General features: G+C 46.6%; 1 protein-coding gene across 10 annotated transcripts in view; it reads left to right on the top strand.

The window, feature by feature from the left end:
• Mef2 (myocyte enhancer factor 2) overlaps positions 1–15,333 on the top strand; it is a 278,552-nt gene extending 263,219 nt beyond the window's left edge. For 8 of the 10 annotated variants that reach the window (XM_077700114.1, XM_077700119.1, XM_077700112.1 and 5 more), the window contains 3 exons: positions 676–774; positions 3,928–4,057; positions 7,313–15,333. In XM_077700114.1, coding sequence (XP_077556240.1) covers positions 676–774; positions 3,928–4,057; positions 7,313–7,601 — 518 coding nt within the window. In that variant the 3' untranslated portion in view covers positions 7,602–15,333. The remainder of the gene's footprint in view (positions 1–675; positions 775–3,927; positions 4,058–7,312) is intronic. The other 2 variants (XM_077700121.1, XM_077700120.1) reach the window with 1 other exon arrangement.
• The last annotated feature ends 4,945 nt before the right edge of the window (positions 15,334–20,278 follow it).

The following is a 20,278-nucleotide window of genomic DNA, read 5'->3' as shown; positions in this document are numbered from 1 at the left end:
TTATCTGAAGATTGTTCATAAAGAGAAAACGGCCCGTAGTACACACCTTATGTACTTCAGTTCATTGGCCAGCATTGTAGAAGCGATGTAATGAATGGCTGTAATTGGCAGATAGCTACCCCTACAAATCACTTAGCCGAATGCGTACGGTACCGCGACTAAAATTCAGCATGATTTGCTACACAGCGCAAATTCAAGTTTCTATATATATGCCAGCATGAATAAGCGCATAATTCAAGTTCATGTGCGAAACTGAGTTTCAGGGTGTAGAAATGAGTAGTTAGGAGGTGCAGGTGGGGAGATTTTAACACACCAATTTACAAGTGGGTGTAGGTGCAAGTGGTCTGCCAAGATGGTTACTAACCTCGAGGCAATGTCCACTGTTTAAGAATGCCATTTCTGTCAGCTGTACGGTTAAACATTGCGACAATGCCAATGAGAGTATTAGCTTGCGGAAGACTGCGGGTCTTGCGTCAAGTTTGTAGTTGAAATCCTGCTAGTTTGAAATCCTGCTAGTGATAAAATGATGAAATGTTCAGCCAAGCATCATGTTCGAGCAATTGCTCACAGGTTTACACAGATTACACTTTGTCGTTAAACACTTTGTAATCTAGCATCACGCCGCTGCGCAGTTAGTCTGTCATGCCTAATTGGTATCGCGCGATTGCCGTGCAGTCGCACGTGTGCCGGCAGCACGAGGACTGGAAGGCAGTGCAGGTTCCATCAGTTTTCCCCAAGTGCGCTTCTGCAACTCTGGAATCAGAATCTGCACACGTGAGGAATTTCCAGTTGTTTTCGCCAGTCAATAGTCCTGACGCTAGATATGGGGGTAAGAGCTGTTCTGTAAGCCACATCAAATTGACATGGAGAAGGGCCTTGTTGCTTTCATTGTCTCTCAATTAGCATGCTTAAAAGGGGGGATATGGACCTTTTGTACTGAAAAATTATGAAAAAGTCAGCATTCAAACATCATTTTCAAAGAGTGCAGGTGTTTTTATCTTGACCTACCAAATTTCAACACCAAGAGCAGCTGAAATTATCTAGCTTTTGATGCAGATTCTGAAGCTCAAACCTACGACTCGCAGCACTCACTCCATGAATGTGATTGCCACCATCAGAAAGAGAATCTTTTTTAACCTTAAATTTCCACCCGCAAATGCATCTTTTTATTCATAGCTTCCTTATAAAACGAGCTTAAAAATAGTCAAGATGTTGAACCCTCTATTGGCTATAGAAAGCATATGACCCGCAAGGTGTCTGCTGCTTTCAGAGTCACTGGTTTGGTGTCGCATGGTGACAGCCGAAAGCGAGTATGTCTGCGTTGGCATGAATGCTCACATAAGGCCAAAAGAGCAAGTTGCTCATTGACAACTTTGAGAAACTCTTCGTAGTGCTTGCAAGCATCTCAAATGCCCAAACGCCAGTGGTAGGCGGATACCCAGCACTACAAGTAGGCTTAGTGGGCACACTATCTTCCAAAAGCATTTTCCCTGGTGTTTACTGCTGGGCTGAAATACATTGGCAATGTGGAAGAGGAAAAAAAAAAAGAAAACTGTTTGAGATGGAGCCTACAGCAGCGGGGAAACAGAAGTGAGAACAAGGATGTCGCTGTCGGCCCATCTGCCTCGCGAGACATGCCGCACTGTGTTAGCAGATTGCAATCTGCAAACAAGCTGCTGAACTGCCTGAAATATTTGTGAAGTGCAAAATTGCCGCTGGTAATGCAAGTACATCGGAGTGAATGCTTGTGGCCATGCTTTTAAGCTACCACTGCGTATGTGGACTGTGCTAGTGATGCATTCCTTTCTGTCTTATCTCCGTAGCTCATTAGGCAGTATGTGAAGCATCTGGAGACCGGAATTAATGAAATTTACCATGTTTTCACGATACTAACGCGCACATTTTTCTTGGTAAAAGTGACTTTCAAATTTATGTGTGCGTTACAATCAGGCTCAAAGCCAAAAGCAGCTTTGAAGTGGCCAGCAGCATTTTCATGCACATGAATGCCTCCAAAAACACAGTTCAATCCAATTAAAACAAACTTTTTTTCGAAATTTTTGGAATCAACTTTTATGCTTATTACAATTGGGGATGCATTAGAATACCCCTTATTAATGAATCACAGTCGATCTGCATGCAACAGTGAAGCATGCATCGTATGAAAAGGTTGTTTATAGCACAGTTGTCAAGACTGCTGTGTACACGAAGGCCGGCACATGTGCAATCGGTTCAGGACTGCATGCCCTCAAAACTTGTTTACTAATAGCTGAAACTTAAATTAGAGTACACTTTCAGCAGTGAAGAATGTGGATGTGTATATAATATAACGTACGGTATGTGTCTGTGTCGATGTTGCGGGATAGGGTCTACTGAGCTATTTTGTTTGTGCACAAAATTGAAATTAAACGAGAATACATTCAATATAACGTGACACTTGCCATTCCTACTTCATGCAGAATATCCTAGTATGCAAAGAAAAGGAATTGTGTAATGAATACCTCTGAGAAACCACATTTAAAAAAAAGCTTTCTGGATTTTACTTATAATTTTTAATTTAAGAGACAAATTAGGGACATTTTTTGCCCCTTCTGGTCAGTCATGTCCTTATATTGTAAGGATGCTGCTTAGGAACGCTTCTTTTTTTTTTTTCTTCTTCTTTTTTTTCTTTGTTGTAGCCACCATTACAGCATATGGCTATAAATCAATACGCTGACCAAACTTTAGCAAGAAATGAACGCATACTTTATCGGAGCACCAAAGCAGCAGAGCAGTATGCTTTACTCTCCTGACTTAAAGGAGCCATGAAGACAAAATACAAGTTGGGTTTATTAGAAAGACTGCTTAGTCCCGATAACAATGATACCAACATCATCGCAATCTTCGAACAAATAACGGAGATATTAAAGAAAACATGTGAAGCAGTCGCGACCCCCTAGCCAATTTCCCGCAACTTTTCGATGACGCCATGGGACCTTGTTTGTGCGATTGGCGGTCGCCTAACTGACCTGTCGCGACGACACATGACTGGACGTCTGTAATGGGGCCTCTAGTTCCGTTTGACCGCATCACTTGAATGCTAACGTGCAGTTAACGCACTGAAGATTATGTTTTATTGTTGGCCCGTATAACGTCATTCTTGCTCATAACACGTCACTGTGGGGCAAAATGTTAAAGTTTTTAAATACTTCTTGCTTTTTTTCGTTAAAAAACATCTTTTGTGGCTGTAATGGAGCTGAGTGAGATACTGAATCCTAGTTCTTTCAAATTAAACCAAGTTGTATTTTCTCTTCATGGCTCCTTTAAATTCTTCATGTTAGCGTTCTTCACTCCTAGTGCCATGTGCAGACATTATCCTTTTTCTGTTTTTTTTTTTTTTTTTTTCAGTTTTAGATCAATGCTTTTACTTCTTCTCTTTTGGGTTTTCTGCAACACCCTTACCACCCAAAACAGTGCTGTTTGTAGCAATTTTATCCTGAGGTGAATTTTTTGCCAATATAACATTTTTATGTTGTTGTAGCTGAGGTACCTTATGTGGTTTTTTAATAGTATGGTCAACATTAATAGTATGCAGGTCATCGCTGTTCATCACACAAAAAAAAAAAAGCCTGAGAAAGGTACAGTAACTATAGGGATCAGATGGATACTGATGACTTTTAATATTTCCCTCATTTGTCACCGTGTAGCCAACCCTTCCGCTTAGCAAGAAGGCAGCATGCCTGTCAGCTCTACTTGGAAAAAGTACTCACTTGCCCCCCGCTTGACCAACAGAACCCACAGTGCAACAACACAAACTGCGTGCACATTGCTATGACATTGTCGTCCCTACTTGCACCGACACGGCTAGTTGAGTGGATGTGTATGTGACGGCGCGGTCGGAGAGCTTGCGCTGAAGATGTGGTGCCCGTGCCTGTCTCTGTTGCGTTGCAGCGGACTTCCAGCTGAACCCCGAGCTTGGCCTAGCGGGTTTCAACTCCCCGGGATTGATGCACAGCTGGTCGACTCAAGGTCCCCTGGCCAGCGCTGCAGTGCCTTCCGGGGCCATGCAGGCACACTCCAGGTGGGGAGGCTGCTCTCTTCCCGCACGGCTCATTTTGAGGGATGGAGAGAGGGGTGTTTTTGGTTCAGGTGCCCCAGCAGGCTGACAGTCCTTTGAAGAGACTGGGGCAGTTTTTAAATGCAGAGCATTTCTTTAAAGGAGCCATGAAGACAAAATACAAGTTGGGTTTATTAGAAAGACGGCTTAGTCCCGATAACAATGATACCAATATCATCGCAATCTTCGAACAAATAACGGAGATATTAAAGAAAATGTGTGAAGCAGTCGCGACCCCCTAGCCAGTTTCCCGCAACTTTTCTATGACGTCACAGAACCTTGTTTGTGCGATTGGCGGCCGCCTAACTGACCTGTAGCAACGACACATGACTGGACGTCTGTAATGGGGCCTCTAGTTCCATTTGACTGCATCACTTGAATGCTAACGTGCAGTTAACGCACTGAAAATTATGTTTTATTGCTGGCCCGTATGACGTCATTCTTGCTCATAACACGTCACTGTGGCGCAAAATTTGAAAGTTTTTAAATACTTCTTGCTTTTTTTTTCGTTAAAAAACATCTTTTGTGTCTGTAATCGAGCTGAGTGAGATACTGAATCCTAGTTCTTTCAAATTAAACGAAGTTGTATTTTCTCTTCATGGCTCCTTTAACTCACGATGTCACCCGGCGTTGTCGGCGTGCCTCGGCGTCCGCAACAGCCGTTCCAGGTGCGCCCTCTCCCCCACTCTTCCTCTCCCGCATCACGCTACCCTCCTCGCTCTCAACAACAGGTCCGCACCCCTCCCCCTACACTATATAAAAAAATAATACTTACCGGCGCCTGGTTTCGATCCCACGACCCTGCGCGCGGAACGCAAGGTACATGGTGCTCTACCCACTGCGCCACAAAGCCGACACAGAATGAAAGGCTACGAACGCGCCTTATATCCTTGACTCATTCAAACTACGTCAAGAAGCTGCTGATACAACGCATTCACTACCACCAGCTCCCCAAACACTAAACGTTAACGCAATACACCCACCCCCTATGCGACGCATTTACTCGAGTCCCCCTCGCGAGGAGATGGGCCCTTTCTTTTTTATTGCAGTAGCTCGCGCAGGGCCAGCTGTGGTGATTTTGAACTGTACAATGTTCAGCATTTATAGTCCACTGCCCTGTCTACACTGCCTACTTCTCTGGGACAGTTTGTAACTTTATGGAGGTGGCAGAAACAGATCAGAGGGTGCCTTTGTCTGTCCTCTGCCGGATTGTTAAATATCTGTGCGGTCTGCAATGCCCAGTGCTGTGGCAGAGATTATAACCACTGACGGAATTGTTTTGAAAAGCTGGGATTTAGGAAAGTTGCGAGTAAGCAACCTGCTTACTCTGCCAGCACCCTGGTCTCTGGCACCAAGATTACAAGTCACTGTAGAGCTCAAAGCCAGACGGAGCTTGTCAAGTGACTGAAATTCGCTAAACGTCATTGCTTCGGGTCACCTGTTATTCCTTGTGTGGATTGCCTGATTTTTCCTTCAACTTATTACTGCGGAAGTGTTAAGGCATGTTGAAAAGGCTGGAATGAGGCCAGTTAGAGGGATTGTAGCTTTCATAGCGCTCTCTCCCAGAGAGGGGGGCGGCTCGTGGGGAACATGCTGGGGAGTTTTCTCCTTGGGGTCTATTTGTGGTCTGGTGCCACAAAAAAGCAGGCATGACTGCCTGCTTGCAAGCGCGCTCAGGCTGGTAGGGCGTTTTTGAAGCTGTAAACGTTTGTTGTCGAGTGGTCTGGTTGAAATGGGAGTATTGAGTTTGTCACTCAAACTCCGTGTGCACTCAAAGCACAAAAGAATCGCCAAAACTGTGCGTACAGGTTCAGGCATAGAAGAGGTTGGTACACAGCGCTGACGACGGCGGATCGCCTCAGGAAATGCGAGAAATAAGCCGCGAAGTTGACTAGCGACAGCCAATAGGACAGCCATAGCCTCAATGACGTCGTTTAGGCCATGCTAGAGGTGCATAACGAGAAAAATTGAAGAGAGCGCCGTTGGTTTTTCCCGGCAGTGTAATCTAAATATCATGCAGGCTTACAGCACCGCTCAACGAATGTTGCAGGGTCCCGTTAAGGACTGCATGTAGTTATGTTGCATAATCAGGGAAGGAAGATACGCCTAGAAGCACTCCTTGTATTCACCGGGCAGCTTGTACTGATTTCCTGTTGCTGTTAAAAACAAATTCACATTCCATAGTATTATGGGCTTCCAACTCAAAATTATTGAGCTTAAAATTTAAAATGGATGGCAAGAGTAAGGCTTGGGAATAAAAAACAAGCATTGTACATTAGGGAATGCAGTAGGGTGGAAGACACCCTCGCTCGAATCAAGGAAAAAGTGTAGTTCGGCAGGGCATGGAATGGATTGACAGCATATGGAACACCCAAATAACAGTTTGGCTATGGAAGCACGGGACTAAAGGTCAGGAAAGCCGAATAGCTTAATGTAAGAATGAGATCCGAAAATTCAGGGACAAAGAATGGGTTGGGATAGTGCAGAATTGGAGCAGTCGGAAGTCTATCGGGGAGGCTTTTGTCCTGCAGTGCACATTAAAAGGCTATTCATGAGGGTGATCGTGTTGGTGATTGTTTTGTATCATTTACAGAATTAGAAAATCACCATGGTGCAGATATTTCCAGGCAACTAAAGACGTGGTGCCAATGCTATGTGGCTCTTGTAACTGCGTGACATTATCAGAATTGAAAGAAAGGTTTGAAACTCATCCTCTGAAGCAAGCGTGGAATGTGTGGCCACACCACAGGCAAAGGGAGCTACCAGGTCTCGCTAGGTTAAATGGTTATAGCCTGAATTCAAATTCCTGCTGCACTGCACCCATTAGTATTTAGTGGGCATACTGCCTGCCAGTTCTTGTCTGCTTCTTTCAGTACTTCCCTAGAACTTTTGGTACATTTTATCTTTATTTATTACAAAACTGAAAATTTGAGCCATCTACATGCAAATTTGGATTGTTATCCAATCAAAGCAACATTTTTTGGTGGGACAAAATTGTAGTGAGGTGTTAACTGTCCAATCTTTTAGATAAAGCAGACGTATATGTTGTCTTGTTTGTTCCTGTAAGACATGCTAACAAAGCAGACATTTGAGGTGCAGGACAAACAGAGGTTCACTTTGTTGCATATTTCAGGCACAGTTTGTATTTCCTGTGACGGCCGAACAAATGAGCGCCATTTCGAGTCCCGTGTCTGACCCGTGGCTGCCCTGTGCGTGCAGTGGGAGCCCCAGTGTGCTGGGCGGCCACCTGTCTCTAGGCAACGCCACGCCGCCACCTGCCTCGTCCCCCCTGCCCATTCGGATCAAGAGCGAGCCCATCTCCCCACCGCGCGGAGGAGGAGGGGGCGGTGACAGCCTGCACGGCTCCAACACTCGACCCCCATCAGGCCACTTGTCACCACCCGGACAGCCCCCACTGACCCCGTCGACGTCTTCCTCGCCAGATCCGAGCGGCGACTATGACGGTGCCAAGCGCCCACGCCTCTCGGCCGACGGGTGGCCGACGTAAACCGGCCGGGGCTGCCTGCCCCCCCTCCGGGGGTTTTCCTCCTCCTCTCCTGCTCCAATCCCGAGTCTACTTGAGAGTGTGCGTCTCTTCCTCCCTTCTCCGGCCGACCGCGGCGGGGGCGGCGTTGTAAGTGCGCTCCCATGGGGGGGGAGGACGACGGTTGCCCCTCCCTGCTCTTGTGTTCGTGCCCGGCACAACACCTCTCCCCCCGCAACCCTAAGGTTTACAGGGAGCAGAGTCGTGGCTCCATTTGGCAGCCAAACACGTTCGGGCTCTTTCGTTTTCTCGTTTGTTGGCGTCGGTGATGAAGACCAAAACCATGTACATAGGATGGCGCGGCTGTGCCCGCCGCCGCCCCCCGGCCTCGTTGTTGTCGACTTTGGCCGTGGGCTAGCGACTTGGCGGCTCCAGCGGGTGGATGATCGAGAGACGCACTTCTAGGACCTTTTTTTTTTGTTTGTTTCACTGCACCCATGGCACTCTTTCTCATTAGCTAGGGTGAATAAAAAAAAAACTGGATAGACAAACTTCGTAGACAAAGGCGTCAGCAACAATCTTAACACGTGCAAGGCACAGCTACTTGAGCTCCACTCGTGTTTCACTCATTGAACGCAGCCCTCGGGGGGGTGCTCGCCACATTAAAACAGTGTTTGCCTTCTCCTTTTTGGAGCAAGGAAGTACAAGCTGCTGTGAGGCCCGCAGTGCTGGAAAGCACGAAGGGAGCGTTGCCGTGGGATTGAACCAGGGCCGAACAAATGCCAGGACCTGCGCCACCGGCCGTTCAGCCGGGTCGAGAAGCCAAGAGGGCTGCGCGTCACGTAGGGCAAGCACAGCAGTGAGACAGCTAGCGAGCACGACCCCCTTTCCGAACCTTAAGGCAGAGAGTGTGTAGCCGAACGGTGGAGATTGTTTTGTATAGAGAGGCACGTCGTTTTTGCATACCAAAGTCAGTTTGTCGTTGAGAGGGCAGCATCACCCGGTTTGTTGTCGTTGCCGGTAGAGCGTGTAGCGCCAGGTTGTTTTTTGGGGAGATGCGGCACACAAACTGTACGCGGAACCGCCTGCACGTCCTGCCTGTTGTTTAGATAGAGAGAGCACGCGTTCTGTCGACGAGACCATATTTTTGGTAAATCTGCCAGTCATACAGCGCATGGCACGTCCTGTTTTCCCGTTACCCAGCCGTTCCGCGGTCTGTTCTCCGTGGCAACCACTTTGCGGCGCTCCGTGCGGGAGAGGCTGAGGGAGCAGAGAGCGAGAGCGCAAGAGTAAACATGAAACCACAAACCCCCTTTTCCCTCTCACTACTCGTGTGCGTGTTCCGAAAAGTGCATGTGTTCTAGTGAATGTAGTGCTGTGTGCCTTTGGACAGGGGTGGGGAAAAGAGACAGACAAAACGGGAATGGCAAAGCCACGAATGGGGCAAACACTACCTATCTACCAACCTTGTTTCTGTTTGAGGTCTCAGTGTTTACACGCTGAATATACATATATATATATATATATTATACACTCATACACACACACACCACATGTACACGCGCATATAAAGTATATTTCATACGTGATGCACCAGCTCATGTCCGTTTTTCCCCCTTCCTTTGACAGTTCTTGTGCGAGTCTCTCGCGGCCACCCTTTATCGCCCCGTTGGTGTTGCACCACAAAGTGTATGGCCACTTCCCCGCATAAAAAAACAAATGGATGGAGCAAATAGGGCCTGCTTGAGGTGAAGTCTTCGCTGCCATGGTTTTTCTTTTCATTCTGTGTCATCTCTCTGGCATGCTCATTTTTTACACCCTTCGTCTGGCATTTTCAAGTTTTTGTGCCTCGTCTCCGCATTCTTCTCCTTGTTTGCTGCAGTGTCCACTTTTAGAGTCATGAGTTGCCATGTGTTAGTGAGGACGAAAGAGAACTGTAGTGACTGGCTGAAAGGTCTAGAGACTTGCACATGCCGTGCCCTTCCCAGCACTGCCCCCTTGGGCATCTACGCTGCACCATCTCCCTAGGAGAGCTAGCGATCTGTGTAGGAGAGCTAGCGACAGCTTTTGGAACACGAAGGGAAAGAAAGAAGCAGAAAAATGTGGGTACTGGCAGAATACCTTCGTAGACAGATTGAGCACTCCTCGTTTCTTCTGCCAGAAAGCTGTTGGCACGCGTTCTGCACGCAGACATAGACACACACCAATGTGATGATTTTTTTTTTCAACCATATGCGTACAATGCCTTACTCAAATCTGTACAAGAATGTGCAAGCTTAGGGAGCCGGGAAGGCTCGTGGAGGACATTGGTGAGACAAACGGGTGGTAACACTCAGAAAGCCTGGACACGTTAGCTGTAGATTAGATACTCTTGCTTTCTCTTAGCTGTTGCTGCCACGTGCTGGCGGTTAAGTTATACTGAGGGCTGTGTCAGACAAACGCCCATCGTGGGCAAGCCATGGGGAAGGAGTCGCTGAGTTTTTGCGCTTCACCTCGTTACTCCTCGATGACAACAACCAAGCTGTCGGCGGCATCTCACGCCCTTCACTCTAACAATGGCCTGTTTAATTTATTTGTCCCTGAAGGCTAGACATTTAGAAGTGCACAGGGTGTCTGGGGAAAAGGCTGGCATGACGTCCCATAACGTTTCACCTGGGGGGGCTGCGTCGTCGTTCCTTCCTTTCAGTCTTCTTTGCGCCGGTGTGTGCGTGACAAATTGTCTTTCGGCTTCCTCCTCTCTGGCCACTGTGGAGGCAAGCGCACAGCAGTGCACATTGAAAGTAGCTGCGCATTTTTTGCATTTGTATCTAGCAAATGATTTTTAATATATTGCAGTGTTCTTATCCATTTTCTTGTGCACATTTTTTTTTCTCTCTCCTGTCGTGATGATGATGGTTATTATTATAATTATTATTACTACTCTTATCTCTGTCGCGCGTTGTAGCAGTGTTTATTTCTTGTCATTTTCCCTCTACATTGTGGGTTCCCTCCCCTTACATTCTCTCCCCCCCCCCCTTTTCTTGTGCAAAGGACGCATCTCCTCCTCGCCTTTCACAGATAATATATTGCATATGTGTGTATAGTAAAAGAGGGAAAAAAGAGTATATGAATGTTGCGCATAGTATATATATATTCATATGTTTAAGCAGCTGGGCCGTGCGCCCGCAAATTGCTCTGTCGTTGAGAGGGAGGCAACGCAGCGAGAGAGTACACATGTGCCATGGGGAGACGTCGACGGTACACCTTGTTTTGCATTGCAGTATTTGAGACGCCATCCTTCGTTTCTTTGTGTGTGTGTCTCCCCTTCGTATTTTCCGTGGGATTTGTCACGCCTGTGTGTGCCAAGCTACTTTGATGAGAGCTCAGTTTCCCCTCCTTCGTTCTTATGTACATTTCTCACTTTTTCTTTTATTTTTTTGCTGTGTTTTGTTGTGCTCCTTTTTTTTTTTTACCCCCATTCAGAGTTATCGAAAGACCCCCTTCCTCGTGGAGGCAGAGTCGAATGATGCTGGTCATCGTGTTCGTCATGTCATCAGCATAACATGACTGGCCTCACTAATAGTCCGATTATGAGATCAAAAGGAGAACGCTATGATTTACCGAGAAATGAAGTTGATCAAAATTTCACAGAAGTGCAATACGGTTCTTACTCCTTCTTTATAGAGTTTCTTTTCTCCCTGTGGCGGGTGTTCAGCGCCTTTGTTTGTGGTTGTCATTGTTGTGCAATGAATTTGTGCCGCCTGCCACTACTTACGGGTCTCACTGGCTCATAGAGTCACTGAGTCATTGATGCAAAATCACTGTAAACTGGACTGTGAAGGTATCTGCCCTTGCTTGCCGCCAAGAATGAGACTGCTTGCCAAAGTCAAAGGGAAAACTGGATGTTTTCGCAGCATTGCGTTTGCCAGCCTTAAATGCTGGCTGCAAATATTGTGTTGAAGGACACCATTCATGCCTTGTGTACAAAATGTCTGTTGTGGCAAGTAGTGCGCGCATAGAATGCCTTCAAGCATCCTGTACGGAGAATTGCCCGTGATATCTCGGTCTATTAGAAGCTGCAGGCGAGTTTCCTTGGTGTTTGAAGTAAGAAATGTCACAATTGCACTGTGCTATTGCAGAGTTCCGGTGTGGTCCAATGTAGAATTACCAGCAATCCTTGGAAGCTTTGATAGTCAACTTAAAGGCTCTCCCACTTAGATGCTCATGAGGACTTTGAGACACGTTATAAAAATTGCCTAAGTGGTTAATATATATCCTTTGTTAGCACCGGTGTACTTGCGCCACGAGGTTTTTAGAGATTTGTTGTGCAGAATAGAATACACTGCCTTTTGTTACGTAGTCACTTCTTGTACCAACCTGCTCCTTTCTGCTTCTGAAAGCTTTGAGCTGTAATTTTGTGGCTTGTTCTTCTTAGAGAAACGGTGTGGCATTGAGTGAAGGGACAAAATTGTTGAAAGACAGACGTTTTTAAGGCTTTGGCACAGATCGGGCTCCCACTACGGGCATGGCTGCCTTGTTTGGGGGTGTTAGCCCTTTGCCTAGTACTTAAGGCCACTGTAGCTTAGCGCTAAAATCATCGGGGCCCTCAGTGTGTGGGCAGCTGGTCAATACGGGAGAGGAGCCAAAACTGTAAAGCTATTCGCACCTGGCTATGTTTTGCAGTCGGCCTTTTGTCAACAGCTCTGTCAACCTCCGCAGTCGAATACAGAAGTAAACTGCGGTATTTCTGAAATAACTTGTTCCAAGAAAGGCATAGCGTTTGTAGTTAAGCCATGGAAAGTGCGTTGGCCAAGCATCCTTAGGGCATCTTGATTGTTTAAGCTGCAGTTAAAGTTAAGGGGGGACGTGGCTTTCAAAATCAACTTTTTTATTTCTTTGTGGATTTTGATGAAAATTGGCACAGCAACTGGAAATGCTTCTGTGATAACACCACAAAAATTTGAAGTTAATATTTTGATAACTTTTTTATGTATGAAATTTTCTTTCTGTTCCGCTTGTACCGAGCTTGAGCAGCTTATAAAACACGATAGAAAACTTGTTCGAAGTGCTTTGCATTCCCAAATGAATGGACGAGGTCGTGACAGTTTTAGAATTTTTTTTTTACAACACAATGTTTTTTAGTTTTCATTTTTTTAGAGGTTAATGTGCAACAGGCATGTCAACTGTGAACGATTATTTGAATAAAAAAATCACAAAAAACAAATCTGGAAAACTAAAAGTGTCACGACCTGAACAGTTCATCAAGGAATGTAATGCAAGAAACGGAATCAAAATAGACCCAGCGGTCACGAAGAAATCCCTGGGACAAGCGACACAGGTGGCAAAAAAAACTGTTTTGAGAAAACGGCTTCCGAAGTTGCAACATAGGTTTCACATATCAAAAGTCGTCACGGTTGTAGCCTTTCATGTCCTTTTGAACATGGGGCTTCTGGAAGGCCTTGCCTTGAAATTGGAGTGCCTTTTCAGCCTTTCTCTTTCCAGAAAACATCATTTTCAGCTCCTCCGTGAAGAGTACATACCCCCCTTTGCAAACCAAACGGAGGGGAGATGGGTTTCAATGGGCTTTCAATGCAAAGTAGGTTAGTTGGTTGGCTGTATCGCACTGGACAACCTCCTTTTGCAGTGTTGTCACCATGGCAACAAGTTAAGCATTTTTTAAACTTAAATTTGAACATTTTTGGCTTTTTTTTCATGTTTTATCTTGCCTGGCACAGCAACTTAGTACTCATAGTGCAGGTGTTCATTGCCAAAAGTTTGCATACCACAAGGTTGAAAATGAGCTACTTTGAAGCTTGGTAGAGTATTCTGCATAACTCCCAACTTCAATGCAAGAGCATATTTTTTTTTACTACTTTTGACATTCAAGGCATCCAATATTTCTCGCAGCACAGCTAGTATGCCCTGAGCAATGGTATCAATAATTTCCCTAAAAAAATCACTGTTAAATGCTGCCACAGTAACGTACATTTTTAACGCAGAGAGCATATTTTTATTCCTATATTACTAACTCAAACCTGTTTGCATGAAAATTACAAGTGCACGGGAAACGTTGCGCAAGAAAGGCGATATGGCTCGCGCGCATCGCAGCGCACGCTTACCGCGACATATCGAGCTTTGATTATACCTGATATGGCTGGTCAGGTCGCTTTTAAGATTAAAACTAACGTCGCAGGCATTAATTACAACTACTGGCGTTCAATCGTAACCGGTTGCCCAGTCATGTGATGCTCCAATGCGCGTCGGCTATGCCGTGCGCGCCGCAGCGTTTGACGCGTCGACCGTTTCTTTCTCAAGGCTAGCGAGCCCACAGTCAAAACACAGCAATAACTAAGCGTGTAAACATCGCAAATCCGACTAAAAGTTCACTTCACGAACCGCTATCGCAAGCGCGCACACCGCGTCACCCTCCGGGGTCTGGCGACGGTAGAGTCACGCGCACCACGAAGCGTTCGATGACCTCCGCCTTTCGAGCCACACAACTTCCCGTAATCTGGCTCGTTATCTCTGGCATTCCCATCGCGATAACGTCCGTGTTGAATACCACAGATTGAACAGAAACTTGGCCGAGCGAAGCGGCGAAAATGAACTCAATCCGCTCGCTACGCAGCTCAGGCGGCCGCCATCTTGCGTTGCGCCCGCGACATCCAATCGGGAGGGTCGTAGTTCAGCGCCCCGACCGGAGGACCAATACCGCTTCAGCATCTATTTCTAGCTTCGTTTGTGCGTCGTTTCTTTTCTGCCGTTTGTGCGTTTGTGAATGAACGAAGATAAAAGAGACGAGCGGAACGGGAAAGACGATCGCTCGGCCGATCTAACCATATCAAAATGGCCGCGCCCGGTGGCACCGTTGCGGAGATAGAGCGCTCCGAAAATTGCCGTTTTTTCGCCCTTTTGCGCTGATAGTTTGTCACCGCGCCTGACAAAAGTATTTTTTTATGCCACTTTGCGACGCTTTTCAGCGTAAAAACTTTGCAGACGCACAGAATAGGAAACATAGAAGCCGAATATGTGGGTTTCAAAAAAACGATGTTTTGGTCATTTTTCCGAAGTTGAAAGCCGCGTCCCCCCTTAAATACTAGCCACGGTGTCCCTGTAAGAGGTGACATTTCCCTCAGGGGCTTAGAAAGACGGGAAAGATCTTGTTATTCTGGTTGTGCAAGTTAGAAGTTGGAGCCGTCTGGAAGAGTCATTATGAACATATGAACATAAACGCACGTTAGTCGCTCATTGATCTTGTGCCCCACCGAAAAAGCTCTGCATAATTATCTGGAGCACGAGATAAGACTTACCGCGAGCGGCTGAACTGTTAAATTAATTATGTACAGTGTGCAAGTTTGAAACAACAACCCATCTTGTGTTAAATGTTGCAAGTCCTATGTGGGGCTTTTGTGCGAGACTTGTGGGGAAGGGAGAAAGAGAGAAACTCATGCCAGCCTCTTCCCTCACAAATGTTTTTTTTTTTTTTCCCTCTCGAACACCAGTATTTCATTTGTGTATGTATGTATCGCCCTTTTTTTCTCCCCATCCTTGTACTTCTTTTTTTTTTTTTTTTTTCACAAGGCCTGAACGCACACTGTGTTAGATGTTGATGAGGAGGACTTAGATGGTAACGGTGTGTGTTTTTGCCTGGTGGTCAGTCGACATCATCAAAAGGAAGACACACTTCACGCGATGCAGGTTGTTGTGTACTATTTTTATCTGCCTCTGAAAAAAAAAAAAGATTGAAAGGAATAAATGCGGTTCATTAATGGCCTGACTTGTGTGTAATGCCTTGCGAGCTTTTACCTCCCCACTGGGGGAGTGACCCCTCGTGCACTGCTATGACCTCATCCACAGTTAATTTGATCTCAAAGCAGACAAGGGAGGAAAACAAAACAGTTAAAGCTGTTATGTAGAACACGTACATGCTTTTCCTCTGTTGATGGTACGGATCCTTGGGCAAGTTGGTGTGGCGATTTTGACGAATTCATGGCGCAAAGAACGAGGACAAGAAAGAGGACACACAACACAGTGCTAACTTCCAACTAGTTTTATTTCACATACACGCACATATCAGTATCCAGAGCCTACCCGCACTCACTTCCCACTCTCACCGCCGATGCTGACATGTTGCAGCCATGGTGCGGGTAGGCTGTGTACTTATATGTGCGTGTATGTGAAACAAAACTAGTTGGGAGTTAGCGCTGTGTTGTGTGTCCTCTTGTCCTTGTTCTTTGCGCTATGAATTCGTCAAAATCTGTTGCCGGTGTTTCCTCAGAACTCCTCTTCTGTCGTAGCTTAGGATTTTCCAATAAATCCTGGTTTTTGTACGTGATAAAAAATGACAAAAAAATTTGGCACAAGTAACTCAACTTGTTGCCTGAATTCACAAACAGCATGAGGTGTGTATGCCAAGTTGCCATATGTGGACTAGTTTACCTGGTACATTTTGTATATGCTGCGTAAACAAAATAATGTAACGATATGTTATTCTGTGCATAACACACAGAATAACGGTGAGGGCACCATGAAGTCGTGCTGAATTTCTCGGACCAGGGAGTAGTGCCGCCAATGTATCTGCTTGATGGATCCAGCTGTGAAGATGTCCTCATTTTCACTGCTAGCAACAGGCTAGGTTGTGTTTTTCAACTGCCGTGCCGACGTGGTAAATATAGAATGGACACAAGGGGGCACAACCCACTGAAGGTGAATTTGAGAGCATATCGTTGCCACTAACTCATATGTATGCAACAGCTAGAAGAAGAATTGGAGATTATTATAGCAATATGCCTGAAAGTGACAGCCTACAACTGCATCTATAGTTCATTCCACAAGCTACGTGCAGCACTGCGGAGGCTACATTGTTGTCAACAGCCCGCCCCCTCAGGGCGCCTAACTCACCGCAAAGGAAGCGACAAAAGGCGCCTTGCAGTTCCACTTGCCGAGAGGGGAGAAGGGAATGTCCTTTCAGGACCCCCTTCACGGCGAGTTAGGCACCCTCAGTGGGCGCACTGTTGACAGCAATGTAGCTTCCACAGTGCTGCACCTAGCTAGTGGTATGAACTGTAGAACTTGCGCAGGTATTTAGTACACAAGCTCCCAGGCTACAGCACCTCCTTTGAAAGCTTCACCAGGGACATATAGTGTGGTGGGGCTAGATGGCAAGCTTTACCTCAAGGTGGCATCAAAGTTCAACCCTTTTCTGATTGGCATCCAATCTGCAACAAAAGTAAAGGCCAACGAAAACAGGCTTGCAGGAAGGTGACGGTCGACGATCATGTAAAATTGAAAATTGGTCACTGGCTTGCTTTGGGCGCTTTACGACAAGCTTATTATGTCATGATAAAAAATGAAAAAACTGGAATGGCAGAAAACAGGAGAGCTTCAATTAATTATTTCTCAATAATTGCGAGGAACCGCATTGGTTGCTGAACAAAAGCCATGAGAATTACAAGCTGCACAGTCTTCAATTCAAATAAGACAGTAATTCATTAAGTGTTTCCGTTTAGCCAACCTGGCTTAAGATTCTGCAAACTGAAAATTCGACATGCACTTGCAGGGTACTTCGACAGGAGCAAGTGATTGCCACAGGGCACTGGGCAAACATGACTGCAGATTGCGGCGGGGGCTGCACCCCCATTGAAGCAAGCATGGATGGGGCATCACTGTCGAGGGTTTGAATTGAAGTATTTGTGGTTATGTGAAGTATTATGTGCACGTTTATTCCCAAACCTTGGGTGGTATTTTCGCATCCATTCCCTCTTTCCACACGCGCGCACCGGCCCTTGCGAGCATGGCGTAAGCCTAGATGCAAATAGGGAAGGCAGGTGGGTATTTATTCACCAAGGAAGAAAAGACTCGGCGCGAGGGGGCCTGCTGATGTGTGAGGAAAGCAAAGACAGAGTACAGGTTTAATTCATTGTTCAAAATAAAGGAGAGTATCCACAGATAGAGAGTGCAAAAAAGAAAGACTTTGCAGCGTTCTACCTAAAAATAAAGGGTTATGGGATATCGGCGCTAAAAGACGTCGAATACACGAGAAATACATCACCCCAGCTGCGTGGTGTTGATGATGATGATGACACGGAAAAACATCTGCCTTCCCCTGCTTATCCCCACCCCTTCTTCGCTGGACCCGTGCACATGCCTGGCGAGCTGTTGATCAGGTGAGAAATGGAGTAGCCTGCACATTACATAAAAGTTTACCACCCCTTCCTAAAGAAAGCCGAGAGAAGCGCGAAAGCTTAAAAGTGCGTTCAGCCTGCGCTGAAGGCGCGTCCAATCTGTCGTCAAACCTTCGAAGACCTAAATCGCTAATGAAGAACCAAACTATCGATGCGACAATTTTTCGCGCACTAAGTAAACGCATGCATCTACGAACGATCTAACTCGGCCGATACGTGGTTTATGAGACAAAGGCATACTATTGTAATCCTTCTTCATGATGGTTCCTTTTGTCGCGATTTTCAAGTAGCTGTTTTGATACAATGGAAGCCCGGTTTCACGCACGCGCCGTGTGTCCAGATATCTTCTGAGAGCTTTCCGGTTGACCAAAGAAAGGTCCATGGTTTAGGAAATGCGCCAGTTTTTCGACACGACACCATCGGTCCTACTAAGGTAGGTTTCGCTTTAAGAAACACACGCTATCATCCTCCGCCCTGCGGGTGTTCATTTGGAATGAATGCTCGCGCCACGCGGAAATGAGTTTCAAATATCCCGCGGCTTCCATGCCGTTACGTAAATCGACGAAAGATGCCGACACTGCCGCGCTGGCACTCGGTACAGTTTTGACATCTGACTGGCAGCAAGGGCACGATGTGAGAAATTTTACGGGGATGTGTACTCAACGGTAGCAATGCAAAGCACGCGCGTGTCGTGTCGGATTCAGGGGGAACTAATGGGCGCGATCGGTTTACCCAAGAAGTCTGAAAAACTGTTATAAAAATCTTTGAAACTACAGACTCCATCCAACTCGTGACCATGCCCTTCCCATTAACTCACCCCCTCCCCCTTCCAAAGTAGTCCACCTCTGAGTGAAACACAGGCGCGAGGAATGTACGTCGCGCTTTTGGCTAGAACTATAGTGTTCAGAAAGGGAAGGGGAGAATATCTAGAAATGAACACTTCAATAATTAGGGCTGGGTGAGTTTCGGATGTTGCACGACAGGAGCGCAGTTGGACGCCGAGATATATGGTATACATAAATAGGTAGAATTACTACTGATGACCAAGGCTGGGTTGCGGGGGAAAAAGCATGTTTTTCCCGCGGATCCCTAGACCAAACCGCAACCTTCGACCAAAACGAGAAACCGTCAGATGGCTTGAGTAAGAGTATGAGACGATATAGGACAATATGAATTATAATTGCCTCGCTATAACACATGGTGATGTATCGGTGGAATCGCGCTTTTAATTCAGAATTAACAAATTTTGGGGTGTTTTACACGCCATAGCCAGACACCTTCGCTATGAAGCGCGCGTACTGCGCGGACCGCGGTGTACGAGTTAATTTAGGCCACCTGGGAAATAACGTGCGCTGAAATATCGACACACGGTGACAGAGTTTCAAAGGGTGTTATTTTACACGCGCAATCGCTGGAACGTCCTCCGGAAGCGTTAGTTACTGAGTTATCGGACACTAAAAAGTGTCAATTATTAGACCTGGGGCTTTCACCTTCCTCTAGCGCTACTTCTAACAGCAGGGCTGTTTAAGCTCTTGGTTGTGCCGTCAATGAACAGAAAAAAAAAAAAAAAAACAAGAAAATGCCGAGCGCACGTGAGCATGCGTCTCGTAAGAGCGCCCGGCGGCACGTACCCATGTGGGGGATTGGCCAGGAATCGCGGGCGTAAGATTAGGGCTAATGCGCACTCTACACAAAGCTGTAAATTAGAAACTTAATGGCCATTTCACCTCGGCCAAATTTACTTTGAGCGTACACCTTGTACCACGAAACCAATTGAGACATGACTGGTAGCCCCGTGAAATGAGTTGTTACTTAGAAACGTTCTCGTCGCAGCGCAGACGGATCCCGCGGCGCAAACACCCATGAAGCGGAAGTGACATTACAGCCGGCCCAGCGCTTTTTCCTGCGGCCAGCGAGGAGAACCGGTCGAGCTCCGAAGTTTCTAGAAGGCTTTGGATGGGCGCGCTTCTCCTAGGGCTGCGGCAAGGGAGAAGCGTTGCGCGCAGGTTTACTCCGGCCGGCAGGCGCGTGCGGCCGCTCGCTCGTCGGCTGGGCTGGCTGGAACGTCACTTCAGCTTGGCTGTAATATCCGCGCTCTTTTCAATTTCGGTTTCAGAATTTCCGATTTTACTGCGAAGCACTATCAGTCTAACCCCCCCTCCCCCTTCAAGTAATTATCCCGGTGAAGCCGCGTTACTCTGCGCCGCTGCGGCGCTCTTCCTCACCACCGCCGACCCCTCTTTCACAATTGTTATTCTTTTCGCCACCGCCCAATGCCTCTTCCACAATTGCGTAATCGGCTGACAACGGCGGTAGCACAGTTATCCCCAGGTGGTCAAAATTAATCCGGAGCCCTCCACTGCGGCCGCCCCATCGCGTGTGTAGCGTCGGCGCGTTGAGCGTCATAATCAGATTACAAACAAGCGTGTTTTGTGTCGGGCATTCCGAACACTGCATCCAGCTTCGCAGGTTATCCTTCTTCACAGAGTGGGAGGGCACCAAATTTTTTGATGGTCGTTTGCGCCGCGGATACGGGTA

The sequence above is a fragment of the Haemaphysalis longicornis genome, unplaced genomic scaffold (assembly GCF_048455015.1).
Source record: "Haemaphysalis longicornis isolate Haplotype H1 unplaced genomic scaffold, Haemaphysalis longicornis Haplotype H1 scaffold_2, whole genome shotgun sequence".
Taxonomy (NCBI): Eukaryota; Metazoa; Arthropoda; class Arachnida; order Ixodida; family Ixodidae; genus Haemaphysalis; species Haemaphysalis longicornis.
The sequence above is the reverse complement of the archived record's forward strand: the minus strand, read 5'-3'. Positions and strand labels throughout refer to the sequence as shown.